This window comes from Punica granatum, chromosome 2 (genome assembly GCF_007655135.1).
Source record: "Punica granatum isolate Tunisia-2019 chromosome 2, ASM765513v2, whole genome shotgun sequence".
NCBI classification, from domain to species: domain Eukaryota; kingdom Viridiplantae; phylum Streptophyta; class Magnoliopsida; order Myrtales; family Lythraceae; genus Punica; species Punica granatum.
Window position 1 is genome coordinate 36,891,542 of NC_045128.1, and position 14,769 is coordinate 36,906,310.

Here is a 14,769-nt window from a genome sequence, read left to right on the forward strand (position 1 = left end):
CACTTAGTGAAGAAAATTGCATCAAATTGGTCATTATTACATCAGTTGAGTCCCTCACTATAGAAAATTGTATCATTTAAGTCCTTCGGTTACATCAATTTCGTCATCTATCACATCACTGAGGTCCTTTATGGCATTCCGTTAACTATAGGTGTTAACGTCGTTAAATAATGGGTCATTGTTACATCATTTGGTCAATATTACATCAAATAAGTCTTTCTTTATTTTCCTTTTTCCAACTAAAAAGAAAAAAAGGGCTTGAAAAAAATGACATCGTTTTGAGTTGACTACTCAAAACGACGTCATTTTGATAAAATTAAAAGTTTTTTTTAAAATAAAAACTAAATTAAAAAGAAAAGACAAACAAATAGCTTGTCTTTCTCTCTGATTTGCCGGAGCTCCAATGAACCAGAGGGTCCTCTCTTGCCATGCCAAGACTCGAGAGCCCCGATTTGGGTTTGCACTGAGGTTGTGAACCTAGGAAGGGGGCTTGCGAGCCCCGGTCTCGTTGAGCCATGGGTCGAGAGCCCTTAGTTCGTAGAGAAAGAAAGCTTAGGTCGAAACTTTCTCTCTCTACAAACCAAGGGCTCCCAACCCATGGTTCGACGAGCTGGTGGCTCGCGATTCCTTTGCCTGGGTTCGTGACCCCAGCACAAACCTAGATCTGGGGACTCGCGAGCCCTCGGGTTCGTTGAACCAAGGGTTGGAAGTCCCCTGGTTCGACGAGCTTGGATCTGGGTTCGTGGCACAAGCCCAGGTTGGAGACTTGCGAGCCTCGAGCTCTTGAGCCCTGGGGTGATCCATCACGTATAGTTGCTCGAAGGGCACGAGCTGGTTCGAAGAGATCATATCCAGCCTTTGTGAGGCTGGAGTATAGTCGAGAACACGTCTCGATATGCATCGGAGCTGTAGTCCGACGGCGGAGGGTCGACGATGGCAGGACGAACACCAATAATTAATCCTGATTTTTCAAAAAAGAGGGACTTATCTGACGTAATCTAATCATGAATGCATAATAGTGTTAGATCAACGTCATGCATAAATTTGGTCCTTAAAGATTTAACTGCAGTTACACATCGTTAAGTCAGTGACGTCAATCCGATCTGGAGGGACTCACTTGATGTTATCGAGACCTATTTAATGTACAATCTTATGATTCTTATCTTTATGGAATGGATTAATGTGAAATGGAAAAGTCAGTAACCTAATCATATGTTAGAGGACTTAATCAATGCAATTACAAAAAGTGATGGACCGATTTGATGTAAAAAGTAAGATAGGAACCGACTGATGCAGCGTAGCAAATTCTAGGAATAAATTGCCTATTAAATCATTTATATATTGATTCTCTCATGGGGTAAAAAAGCAAACAAAATCAACAATGCATGATGACGAAAAACTGGGGGAAAAGAAAGAAAAAAAAAAAGCGAAATATTTTGGTCAGAATTGGCAGGTTAAGAGTCAAAACAAGAAAAAGGCACCGCCGCAGCGCAAGAACGAGCCATCATCAACACTTCGTCCTCTTCTTCATGATATTCACGAGGATTTTCTTCTTCGGGAATCGCCGATAGATTCAACTGCGGTCAAGCTCCACCTCCGTTCAGTTCAACTCCCAAACAAGAAACCGAATCATCCCAAACGCGGAGCTGTCTGTGAGCGATCACCCAATTGGGGTTTAATTTCCCAGACCCATCACGAGAGCGATGAAATTGCCGCGACCCAGCTGGGGATTCGGTGTGATTGTTTAGCTTAAGAGGAAGGGAGAGGAAGAGGGAGGGGAAGGAAATGGATCCGGAGCAGACTTTCATAAGGGTGCAGGAGCGGTTCTCGCAGATTCTGACCCCTCGATTGAGGGCTGCTCTGGAGTATATCTACCTCTTCATTGCGATCACTCTCTTCTGTATCCTGGTTGTCATGCACGCCAATTATGTCCAGCAAGTATGCCTCACCCTTCCCACTCTCTTTAAGGTTGGCAATGATATTGATTCTTTGGTTGGGGCTGCATTCTGTGATCTGGAGAAGCTTGTACAATGTGCTCTAGCTGAAGTGGGTTTGCTCAGAAAACCGAGCTCGGTAGTTGTTGCCACTGATTGAACATCTGTGGGTACTCGAATAAATGGTTTGTTCAGCAGTACGATAATTTAGGGAAGTATGGGGGGTTAAGGTGCTGGAAGTAGCATGCTTGTAAATCTGGTGAATTGGAGGAGTATGAAGTAATTTTAAGAACAAAGCGTAGTGGGTTGAAGCTAGAGTAGACTAAGGGTCGTGTGAAAATGGGAGCTCCGAGAACACGGCAAAGAGCTGCCTCTTAGGCACTGTTGGGTCTGCCTTGGTGATGGTTTGCATTGATCGTTTGCTTGCACATTCAGTGAAATTGGGTCATCAAGAAAACTTTGAGTTTTGGTTTGGTCCGGAGTTTATCGCCTATTAGAGATATGCCTGAGCTTGTAATGCTATTAAACTTGTCATAAATAGATATGTAGGATCCAAACCCGATTATTAATAGATCAATAAGCAAAATTTTCATTTGGTTCTGTTATGCAGTTATCCCAGTCCACTTTCTATCTCTTCATGTCATTTGCTTGTCACCTGCTTATAGTTGATTTGTATTCTCTCTGTCTCATTCTCTCTCTCTCTCTCTCTCACACACACACACACACACTCACAATCTCTCTCCCGTTGAAGCCTGGCTGTTCGAGTGAGTTCTCTGGGATGGAGACGGCAGATGCGCAACTCATACACATAAAGGTAATCATCCTTTCAGCCATTTCAGCCTTTGCTCTGCTTGCTTGCCTTCGTCTTCCTTTTCATGTGGAGCTTAAAGAGGAAAGGTTTACATTGTCTCAACTCAATGCAGTTGGAGATGATTTTTTTCTTCATTTGTTGAAATAGTAGGGACAAACTTTATTTTTGTTCTGGTTGTTACTGTATCCTCCTTCCAGCATGACTGTTAAGATATTAAAAATATTAACAATTGTCGACATACTTGTGGTAGCTCTTTGACAGAAATTCCTGTTGCCTGCTTGCTTCAAATAGCTTATGCAATTTCTGCCTATATGTTGGAACTTGAGCAATCTATGTTCTATTTCTTGGTTACATCGGTGGTTCTGTTTCTTGGTTACATCGATGGTAGCTAACATATTATACTGCATGTATGAATCAATCTTTTTTGTTCTTCATTCATTTTGCTGTAAATGATAGTGGACTATACCTCTTGTTTTTCCTATGTGTTATTTCTTGTCTCTAAGATACTGGCTTCTGTAAAATGATGTAGATCACCAGTGCGGGCTTGTGGTTTCGGAACGAGACCGAATTTAATGAGGTAGACGTGCCTGTTACCGAAAAATTATCAGGTGAGTTAGAAGTTCCAACAGTTGATAGAAAGGGAATGACATTTTTGGCTGCAAAGTCTTGGCTAAGCTGGATTGGATCAGGTGCCAGGAGGGGCAAAGTTGCCTTGAAATTTTGGAACATTTATACTGAACCACCTGAATATCAAGCAGAAACTTCTTACAATGGTCAGAACTCTAATCCTGTTCTCGAGGAAGGAGTCGGAAAAGCTTCTAAAGAGGATCCACACTATAGCTTCATTTTATCAGCAAAGGAAACTCTGAGAGCTGCAGTTTTTCACTTTGGTAGGAAGTGGCACAGGCGTCTTTCTTTTATATGGAGACATGTGAGGCCAATTGCTGGGAGCTTCTGGAAGTTGTGGGTAAGTTGACCAGTACTGCTGTACGGCTAAAGCTAGACAGTATTTTAAGCACCCTTCAAGTTGTAATGACAGTTTCTCTTTAAAAGCACCTATTCACAAGTACTTTTTATGTATGGAGCTAATAAGCTGTCATTGATGTTACAAGGAAAGAATAGATCTACTTTGAATTTTCCTTTCGTAGTTTCAAGCATATCGGTTTCAGTATCTTCTCTTACTCACAACGAAACAAAATGCATATTATCATTTCTGGCAAATCTTGTGGTTGCTGAAATTTAGTTTTGCGGTGCAGAATATCGCAGGTGTCCGGCTGAATCTTCTTGTGCCCAGGTGGTTGCAAGTTCTGCCCTTGGATAGGCTAAATTCTTATGCGGGTAATGAATTGAACCTTTTCTCAACCCCCATTTATGCTAGCAAGTCTAGAAGAAATAATTTCTTTTGCTTGCAAATTAAGTGATCTAGGTGCTGCGTTTGTTGTGTGAACAGATGTGTTGAGTGTGATTTTTCTTAACTTCACAGTTCGTGTGCAGTATTCCTAAAAAATATCTCTAGGTTTAGAAAACTCCAATTTTAAAAACCATATTCAGGAAGACTGTTTTATTTGTTTACTTTGCCCGCTGTAAAGTCAGAAATAAATTTATGGTTTTAGAATTGCCAAAGCAGAGTCATTTGTCCTGGAATGATATTATCTCTTCCTCCCCATAATCCAAGATGTAAAGGTTCTTAAGATCAAGTTGGCTGATGTTCTTTGGTCTTCTTACTCTATATTTAACATTTTCTATTCATTGCAGTGCAGTTTCTTGAGAAGCGAAGTAAAGCTTTTGAACCCACTTATTTGTACACCATGGAGAAGGTATGTTCATCCCCATCTGTTTTTCTTTGTACTCAATATAATGCAACTGTCTCGGGTCCACTCATGTGTCGATAAATTTTCAGTATAACTTATCGATTGAAGTCTTTTCCTATGTTGTCACCAAGAAACTGTTTCCTTTACAGGGTTACTTCCTGCTACCTGAAGCGGCTAAGTCTCGACACAATATCCGTACCATAAATATTAGCATATCAGCTCGGCATCCTTGCTTTGGAAACAGGTTATATTCCTAGACTGTGTATTTTCCTTTGTCTTGCATTAGTTTTTGCTGGCCATTTTTAGTCGTCTCTCTATTTTGCATATAACTCACAAGGCTTTACGATCTACAAGTGTCTCGATTAATTTAGTTCATGTGCTGGGATTATTGTGCAATTATATCTGTCATGTTAAAAAGCATTTACTCCATTTTATTGTGAAGGCACTATTATGTACGGAATCATCAATTCTATTCTAAAAAATACGAATGCACTTGATTAGTGAAGGAAGGATGGTAGTTTTGTATATGGGCTGGTGTGTATGAGGTGAGGGTATCGTAGCGTGCACTACGCAATCAGATTGTTTAGTGGGTTTTCTTTTAGCATTCTGGGTTCTAGATGGGTATGCCATGGAAACTGAGCTGGAACAGATAGGAAATTCTTGGTAGCTCAACTTGATAGAACTAAGATTTCCAAGTGTTCATTTGCCTCTACGACCCAACAGTAAAATTTGACTAATATGGTAAAGCTTGTCTTACATATATATATATATATATATATATACCTTTAATTAATAAGTATGGATACCTAATAACTATTTCTCCCTCTTACAGGTGGCAGCAGCTTCTCATAAACAGATTTGTTGGATACGATACTATTCTGATGAATAGTTTGCTGAATTCTCCAGGCCAAGGTAATAATGTTATACAAGCTTCAAGAATAGATGCAGTCTTTACAATGGTCCCTACAGATTGCTACTCCCTTTCTACCTCAGCTTGATTGTGAAATCTTCAAGTCCTAAATGCAACCTCGTTTTTTGCATTCTATTGCATGTTTAAGAAGCATTGGTGTGTGTGTCATGGGAAAATGGTTCCTAGATTAGAAGAAATTGGTATTTCGTTAAAAACAATCTGAACGGCGTTGTTTGTTATCTCCTGAATGACTCCATCATTTGCATAGTGATTTTGCTGGTGATACTTCTCACGAAATTGTCCTATATTCTTAGGTTATCTGTATAATTACCAGACAAAGGAGTTCTATAACCTTAGCTATGTGCAAGAACCTCCAGAAGGTCCTGCAAAATTTGGAGGTCAGCATGCCTTTTCTTTCTTATAAATTCATGCTGTAGGCAACCTAAAACACCAATTACACAACCCCAGAATACTGTGGCTCATGAACAAATTCAGATGAATCTGGTCTACATTATTTATATTAATACTTCTTGTATTACCGTGAGTTCAATGTTAAAGTCACTTTCTGGTATGAACTTTGTATATGTACTGATTATTGGGCAAAGTTGGTCACTTGATGAGCCTTACCTGCAGACTACTTTGTGACGAAATGCGGAGTTCTAATGATGTCATTGTTCGTATTTTTCACAACCACAATGTCCGTATCATTCACACTGAGGGAGACTCAGACTCGAATGTTGAAGTTCACAGGTTCCTGTTCATCAAACTTCTCTTGCTACTCAGTGGCGATGCGCGAGTTTTCCCTTTCGTTACAATAGCTGTGTTGTAGATATTTCATTTTAAAATGAATAATCAATACTTGCAGTTCAACTTCAACATCATGCAAGGCATCGACTTCCAACATTCCAGCTGATATTTGTTCATGTCATTGAGTCACTTGTCTTTGTACCAGTAAGCCTTACTGTTCATAAAATAATTCTTTCTTGAGTTGTTTTCCTTTATCATCTTATTGTTCTGCTGCCGCTAGGCTTACGATTTTTTCATGCTTTATAAAAACTCGCAGATTATGATTGGCATCCTGTTCTTCTTATTCGAGTTTTATGACGATCAGCTACTGGCTTTTATGGTCCTAATTCTTGTCTGGCTCTGTGAACTTTTTACTCTCATAAGGTCTCTCTCTCTCTCTCTCTCTCTCTCTCCCCCCATGCACGTGCATGTGTGTTTGTCTATTTGATCTCTTTATATTTACAATTTTATGTTTTTCTCCATTCACTTGCAGCGTCCGAACACCGATATCAATGAAGTTCTTCCCCCGGTTCTTTCTTCTCTATTTTCTGGTTTTTCACATTTACTTCTTCTCGTATGCTTATGGTATGTTGCTTCTGCCTATTAGCTTGTCTTAACTGTCATGGAAATACTTGCTTGAATTGACAAAGACGGATGATGAGTTTCTCTGTCAGGTTTTTCGTACTTGGCACTCTCTACAACTGCAGCATTCATGCAACACCTCATCCTATACTTCTGGAACCGGTTCGAGGTAATCATCGTCTGGAAGCAGTTTCCTGTTATCATATAAGAAAGAAGAAAAGTGGAGATGTTTTAATACATTTTCTGTTCTTCTGCAGGTTCCAGCCCTCCAAAGGTTCATGCAGAACCGCCGCACGCATCTTCAACAGCACCCTGACTTCCACATCACCTCCTCCACTTTCCTTGCATCAACGTTCCAGATCACAAGATTGAACACGAGGAACCCAGGCCCTGGGAATCCAGACCTGAGGCCAGGAACAAATCAAGCACCGCCGCAGGGCGGGCCCCAGGATGGTTTTGGAATCAGGGCACAGGCGGACGGTGATAATCCTGACCGTGTCCAGCAGGCGGAGGCAGGAGCTAACCCCGGGGCGATGAATTCGTTCAGTTCCCTCCTGCTGTGGATACTGGGCGGGGCTTCCACCGAAGGCCTGAACTCAATATTTTCCATGTTCAGAGACGTGAGAGACCAAGGCCAAGTTTTCCCTGAGCCTCCAAGGCAGGAAATGGGTACGAATGAAGACGTGCAATAGAAGGAGAATGGGTGAATAGAGAGCTGGACAAACTTGTCCCTGGAGATAAGCATCGACTGCGATCAACAGGAGAATAAGGCTCGGTCTGGACTGTTACTCTGTAGAGATGTGAAATGTGTGATACGGCTTAAGATCTGTATCCGCTTGCCCTCTAGAGGCAAACTGGTAAAAGGGAGAGAAGCAGAGAAGGCAGTATGAGGAGCGAAAATGAGTTGTTGATTTAGCATGGTCTTACAGAATGAGAAACGCGACATCTGCATTCGATATCTTTGTTACATGCAATCTGCAACCTGTGGACAGACGAGGATTTTTGTATATTACAGGCAGCTGCATGTTGCCTTTTCAATTGAGATTTCTTCTTGTTCATTTCTCCCTATAAATGGCTTCACCTTGTGAGCAGTTCTGTAGTAATAATAACTGTTGATTGAGTTAGATCTTCTCGTCTCTATATTTTCATAATAATATAATGAGAAACTCGGAGCCCGCAATCTTTCCTTGTTTTCCAATTGCGACATCTTCATGTGTTTCCGTGGCAAGCATGCACGAGACGGCTTCACGAGCTGCCTCTGCAACGCCTGCTCAAGAAAAAACATGAAGATCTTCTTGGCGCACTGTGAAGGGTTTCCCTGTGTCAGCAATGCCTACGCAAGATGACATTGTCTCTCGTATGCGCGCGCGCAGGCAACAATGTATAATCGTGAAATGTATTACATTTGAGCGGGCAAAATCGGGATATATGAAACATCGATACTTGTTTGTGTTAAAGTTTTCGCCTTCTGCGAGTTGCAGGGTTGAAGTAGAATAGAATTCAGATATGTGTTTCCGAAGAGATGAAAAATTGAATGCTATGAATAATGAAGTGATATACTTGCACAGAAGGAATGGTTTACTAAAGAGACCGAATAATTTTCTAAAAAAGGGATTTGTCCGCAATGGATTGATGAATAAAGCTGTACATATGATTAATCGACAAAAGAATGTGATAAAAATACATAATAAAAAATATAGATGATGATTCTTAATGTAATGAAATAAAAAAAACTAGGTTTATCTCCGTGAATTGTGCAGATACTGCTGTTAATTAAATTTTTAATTATATTTACTACATTGTAATATTATGAATATGAATTCTTCAGTTGATTGTACGGATAGATTTGCTTCTAATTTCTCTATGCGATGCCCTTTGTCTAATTAATTAAGCACATGTTTAAGTTTTTCAGCAAAATTAAAAAAAAAATATAAACACGAGTTATAAATCAAAATTTTAAGAGTATAAATGATACAATAAAGAAGATTATTGAATGAAGCAATTAAGAAAATATAACTACAGAAAGCAAATCTCCATGTTATCGTCCATAATACAGGAAATGAACTATATATTAGAATAATATAATGTATACACTTCCTAAACTACTTGATGTTGTACGACCTTATTCAGATATTTCATTTCCTAAGATAAAATATTATAATCTCCAATTCATATAATTGGTGGATGAAGATCATTAACAATTAACTTTCACGTCCTGAAAAAATATAGATAATAAATAAACATAGATCTATTCATTTCATTAGAATTTAGATACATAGATTGACCCACAGAATAATTTTTTCCTGGAATGAATTTTTATAATTAGTTTTTATATTTTAATAATACTTGAAGATTTTCAATTTGCAAAAATTTAAAGATACTTGCCAAAGATTATAATGAAATATTATGATCGAGATTCAAGTAATCTTTCACATCTAAAGGCAAAATCAAATAAATTAACACAAGAATTTCTTCGCAGTACATTATCAATGTTATATATATATATATATATATATATATGACCAAGACTCTGCACAATTCCATATCACTGAAAGAGTCAACACTATTCCAAAAGAAAAAAAAAGGGTCAATCCTGCATATTAATTGCTCGAAACCCATCGAAAACATCCCATTGCTAGGACCAAGTCAATGCCTCGAATGAGATTATCTTAATCAATGAACTGATAGCATCTATTATCTTATAAAAAAAAAACTATCACGCCTGTCATGCATTGTAAAATGCCGAGGAAAGCGATAAAAATTTGACCAAGTCTTTGCACAATTCCACATCACTAAAAAAGTCAACACTATTCCCAAAAAAAAAGTCAAAACTATCTTGTTTGGTTTCAAATCGTGAATTTAAAATCACATTTTAATTTAATTCTATCCATAATAAAATAAAATAACTCATATAAAGTCAAATGGTGGATTCCATTTATACTACTCTTTTTTTTTTCACAACAAAACGAAATAACTCATACAAAGTCAAAAGATGAACCCCATACATAACCATTTATACCACTCTTTTTTCAAAATCAAAATTTATTTTTAAAATATTATTTTAAAATCAAACGCTGTATAAGACTTTCTCCTAAACTAGAAAGTTGGCATAGATATCATTGAACTGATGAAATCAAAATCCAAACATTGAAAATCGGGCTTTGTTTCATTTAAAAAAAATTTACTCTATTCAATTCAACTTTATTCTTTTTCAAATTTAGCACTACAATAATTATATTTTGTCACTTTTTTTCATTTAATAACATTTTTTACTCATACTTTTTTTAAATTATTTTTATAATTAATTTTTTAATAATAAATTTTACATATACCGTCATATATATATATACATATATATTTTCATCCATTCATATTCATATATTTATCAATATTTATAATAATTATATAAAATCAAGTTAAGTTGAATCAAGATCCAACTAAAAAACCAAACTCAAGCTTACGCAGTTGCATCCCAAGCTAGAACTTTCCATGCATATATGAAACACAGGACAAGACCAAGCCAACCTATCCGTCTATAGCCCTGTCCTTACTCCAATTACTTTATCTGTTTCCATTCCAATTATATATATATATAAATTGACCAAGACTCTGCACAATTCCATATCACTAAAAAGTCAACACTATTCCAAAAGGCAAAAAGGGTCAAAACTATAGACTTTCTCCCAGAAAGTTGGAATAGATGTCATTTTACTGACGAGATCAAAATTCAAACATCGAGAAAATCGCGTTTTGTTTCATTTCTAAATGAAAAAATTTAGTCCAGTCAACTCAACCTATTTTTCTTTAAATTTAATACTGTAATAATTATTTGTTATTATTTTCTTCATTTAATGATAATTTTTCATACATACTTTTTAAAATTTTTTAAAACTTTTTTATAATTAATTTTTTAATAATTAATTTTTTATAAACTTTCATATCCATATATACATATATATATTTCCGTCCGCTCATATATTTATCAACACTTACAATTATTACATAAAATTATATTAAGTTGAATCATGATCAAACTCGAAAACTCGAAAAATAAAACGCAAGCTTCCGTAGTTACATCCCTAACTATAACTTTCCATGCAAACAAAAGACAAGACCAAACCAATTATTATAACTGTTTCCATTCCACGCGGTTAACATTAAATTAAATTGGAACATCTCTTTCAGCTAATTCTTTTGAGAATATATATAAGAGCTGCTGGGAAGTATAATTAAACCATCCTGATCACCATCCTCATCCCTCATCGATTACTCTGATCCTAAACAAAAGTATTGACCTATTAATTATAAATCTCGGATATTCTCGACGGTCAGATTTACTTTCATGGCCGGAACAAGTGCCTCAAAGAGCAAAATCTTGTCGTTCTTCAAGTACGACGTCTTCCTTTGCTTCCACGGCAAGGACACCCGTGAAGGCTTCACCAGTTACCTGCACGATGCCCTGCGCCACAGCGGCATAAAGGCCTTCATGGACGTCCAGCTGCCGAAAGGGCGGCCCCTCAATGATCTCATCGAGATGATCCCCAAGTCCAGGTTCACGGTGGTCGTCTTCTCTGAGAACTTTGCATCCTCTGAATGGTGCCTCGACGAGCTGGCGCGGATCGTCGAGTGCAAAGATAACATGGGGCTTGAGGTGCTGCCCGTCTTCTATAAGGTGGAACCCTCCGAGCTGACAGATCAACTCAAAGGCCGGACGGTTGAGTACTTGGCTGAGCACGGAAAGAGACACGGGGAGAAGGTCCAACGGTGGAGGCGCGCTCTGAAGGTTTTCGGCAGGTTGGAGGGTTTACCTTACAAGCATGGGTACGTACATATCGTCGACTCATACACTTGGTACATGTATACATTGAAGACTTAATTACATCATGAAACCTAACTAACTTTTCCGTTTTTCCTTCAATCAATTAATATGCAGGATTGAGTCACAACTCGTCGAGGATATCATTGGCACGATCCACGAAAAGCTGAACTGGAAAAACCGAGTGCGGCGGAGAGCGTCGGAAGCATTACATTACTATGGCCAATGGGCAAGATCGTAAAAGAATAATATCGAAAAAGAACTGATCGTGACTATGAAAGGGATAACATGTTGACCCTAGCTAAGTCAGGGAAAATAGAAGACCCAACCACATCAAGCGCATAGCGGTTCAGTTAAGGCATTTATTTGTTGGAAATTAATTCATTGATTTAACACGTAAAACTTATTCTGCAACAAGAATGATGTATTCTTTTTTTCGTTGAAATATAATGCATCTTGTAAACATAGATGGTTGATTATTTTTTAGTTACGAGGGTGGTCCATTGGCTCAGTATGCAATGTATGAATCTTAGCTAATAATTAATAAAGGGACATGAATAGTCCACCAACGAACATTGAATCTGAAACCTCTTAGTTACCACCATGTGAAGGCATGCACACACTGTACTACAACAGCTCTTAATGATGGTTGAGTATCTAACCTAATAATTTTTATATTAAAAATTTCAGTTAGATAAAAAACCATACTCAGCGTTGATTTGGGAGTGTTGTTAGTGAAATATAAGTGTTGAAATAAAATTGTTGAAAAATAAATATTGATTTTAAAATAAACAAAAGCGTTTGGGAGGTAACAATTGAAAATTGTTGAAAGTAAAAAAGACAATTATTAATATTTAAAACGGAATAGACAAAAGCAGATTTTATAAGCATCTATTAACCTGCTTTGCAACTACAATTTTGACCCAAACCATCGTTTCAAAAACTCTCATCAAATACCAGTTCTGCTTAAGGTTATAAGAAAAAGTGATTATCCAACCTCCCACCGCATTCTTAAATGAACTTTTAGGGCATGACTTTTCTGTTGAATTTTGGACTTGACAAATTGTATATATCTATATATATTATTAAAAGCCGAAGCGATACTCCAAAAAGTATCATGTAGGATGAACATGCTCTCCCATTGAATGACTTTTCAAGTCATCACTAATGAAAATGAGACATTTGGTGCAAAACTATTGGCACCATATTTGATTCAGAAGTCTAAAAGTCCACTACTTAAATAATCGAGTGTTTTAGTTATGCTCTATTGAAATTTAAAAAGACATTAAAAAGTACTAGCATTATTCAACTAAAAAAAGTATTTAGCATCAAATACATTATTCCTTTTTTTGTTTCATGTTTTTCCCCCTAAATAGATCTCAGTGAGCAAAGAACATAGATAAGTGAAGACGAGAGGGCAGTCTTTGAATACTATACGAAGAAACACTCATGATTGGTACTATCTCGATTGTTTTTGCATTGGTGACCAAAAGTGAAATGAGATAATTATTATGATTCCTTTTGTAATAATTGTTAGCCATGTTAGCACTATCAAGTATAATATTATTTTGAAGGTTTTAGATCTTATCACATTTTTAAAGCATTATTAATTAATTCATACAATGTGCCGAATGCATGTGTAGATCAAGAATATTGTGCTTCATAGAATTTCTTTTTTTTTTCTATTATGAAGTGATCTTAAGAATTCTATCCAATTGGTAAATGATAAGTGGCATAATTTAATATTATCAAGACATTGTTAGAACTTGTAAGATCTATAAGAGACTTACTGTATTCCGATTATAATTGATTTTTAATTTTCATAATAATTTAAAAAGGTTCACTTAAATTTTCTGTAAAAAAATTGAGTAATTCAGTATATTTTTAACTCTAAATATTAAAAAGAAAAATTGTAAAAAATATTACTATCATATATTTTTAAAAAATAAAAATAAAATATTTTAATTGAATGAATCATTTTGAAAATTAAAAATATATATAATTATAAACAATGATTTGCACATTGTGCAAGCAATTTGAATAGCTAATAATAAATTATAATTCGTGCATTACTTGCGGCGGTCTTCAACTAGTTAAAATAAATTTATATCACTTCATCATTTTTTTTTATAAAAGAGGTCCATACACCTAGTACAATGATACGAAATAAAGTGAAATAAATGGACAAATAAATTCTACTAGTAGATATTGATCGAATGTAAAATTCTTAGTTCCGAGTTGACGTACACAACGCTAAAGCTCTTTCCTTACTTCACAAATTTTTAAAAGGGGTTTTTACCCCAAATGGCTCATGATTTATCCGTTTTGTCAATTCTATCATATGCTTTTTTTTGTTAGATAATCCCATGGTTTACTTTTTGTATCAAATCTATCCCGGCATTATCTTTTCCGTCGACATCTAACGGTCGTGCCGACGTGACACTTGGAGCGATGGTGGCCCCACTTGCCACGTGGGCGTCACGTCGTCACGGCCGTTAGATGTCGACGGAAAATATAATGGCGGGATAGATTTGAAGCAAAATGTAAACCATGTGATATAGTTGACAAAAAAAATATATGATAGATTTGACAAAACGCATAAACCATGAGTCATTTTAGGTAAAAATCCATTTTTAAAACGCATTATTGTTGATTTGTCGCCATCTCCCGTTTGTGACCATTTATTAATTAAACATATTAATTAATGGATACTTTCTTTTATATTACCACTATATATTTCATATGGTCTATTCACTGCATGCATGCAACGAATTAAGCATTTTACGTAATTTTTACCCAAAAAATTAAGAAAAAGAAAAGTATTCTACGTAATTTGTAAATCTTTTCTTTGATTGATACACCTTTGCCCCCGACATCTGAACGCAGGAATTTGTGCATGCTACAAAAAAATCTTCTTCATCCAATCGCGAACCAAATCCAAGCATAACTATAACCAATGAAAATCGATTAGTCTTCTTCATGTTCTATTTGGACCAACAATCAAACAAACATCATCATCATCATCAACCAACATCCAAGCATGTAATCAACATCCAAGTTAAGGGAGTACCTCTTCCGAGCTAGCGTCGGAAGGACATGCCTGGACCTTTGAGTTCCTC

The 14,769-nt window shown here is 36.7% G+C and overlaps 2 protein-coding genes across 4 annotated transcripts; both read left to right on the forward strand.

Moving 5' to 3' along the window:
• Positions 1-1,418: 1,418 nt before the first annotated feature.
• LOC116194554 (membralin-like protein At1g60995) lies at positions 1,419-7,958 on the forward strand. Of its 3 annotated transcripts, none has more exons than XM_031523403.1 (15): positions 1,422-1,938; positions 2,686-2,748; positions 3,275-3,353; positions 3,435-3,712; positions 4,002-4,083; positions 4,501-4,562; positions 4,706-4,800; positions 5,389-5,468; positions 5,781-5,864; positions 6,100-6,216; positions 6,332-6,417; positions 6,530-6,636; positions 6,746-6,837; positions 6,927-7,003; positions 7,092-7,958. In XM_031523403.1, the coding sequence occupies exons 1-15, from the start codon at positions 1,786-1,788 to the stop codon at positions 7,524-7,526; spliced, it is 1,890 nt and encodes a 629-aa protein (XP_031379263.1). In that variant the 5' UTR covers positions 1,422-1,785; the 3' UTR covers positions 7,527-7,958. The 3 variants fall into 3 exon arrangements, with proteins under 3 accessions (XP_031379262.1, XP_031379263.1, XP_031379264.1); XM_031523404.1 differs by having other exon boundaries at positions 3,504-3,712; XM_031523402.1 differs by having other exon boundaries at positions 1,419-1,938; positions 3,275-3,712.
• Positions 7,959-11,081: 3,123 nt separating this feature from the next.
• On the forward strand, positions 11,082-12,197 carry LOC116197644 (toll/interleukin-1 receptor-like protein). The gene is made up of 2 exons (XM_031527835.1): positions 11,082-11,655; positions 11,768-12,197. The coding sequence occupies exons 1-2, from the start codon at positions 11,177-11,179 to the stop codon at positions 11,889-11,891; spliced, it is 603 nt and encodes a 200-aa protein (XP_031383695.1). The 5' UTR covers positions 11,082-11,176; the 3' UTR covers positions 11,892-12,197.
• Positions 12,198-14,769: the final 2,572 nt, after the last annotated feature.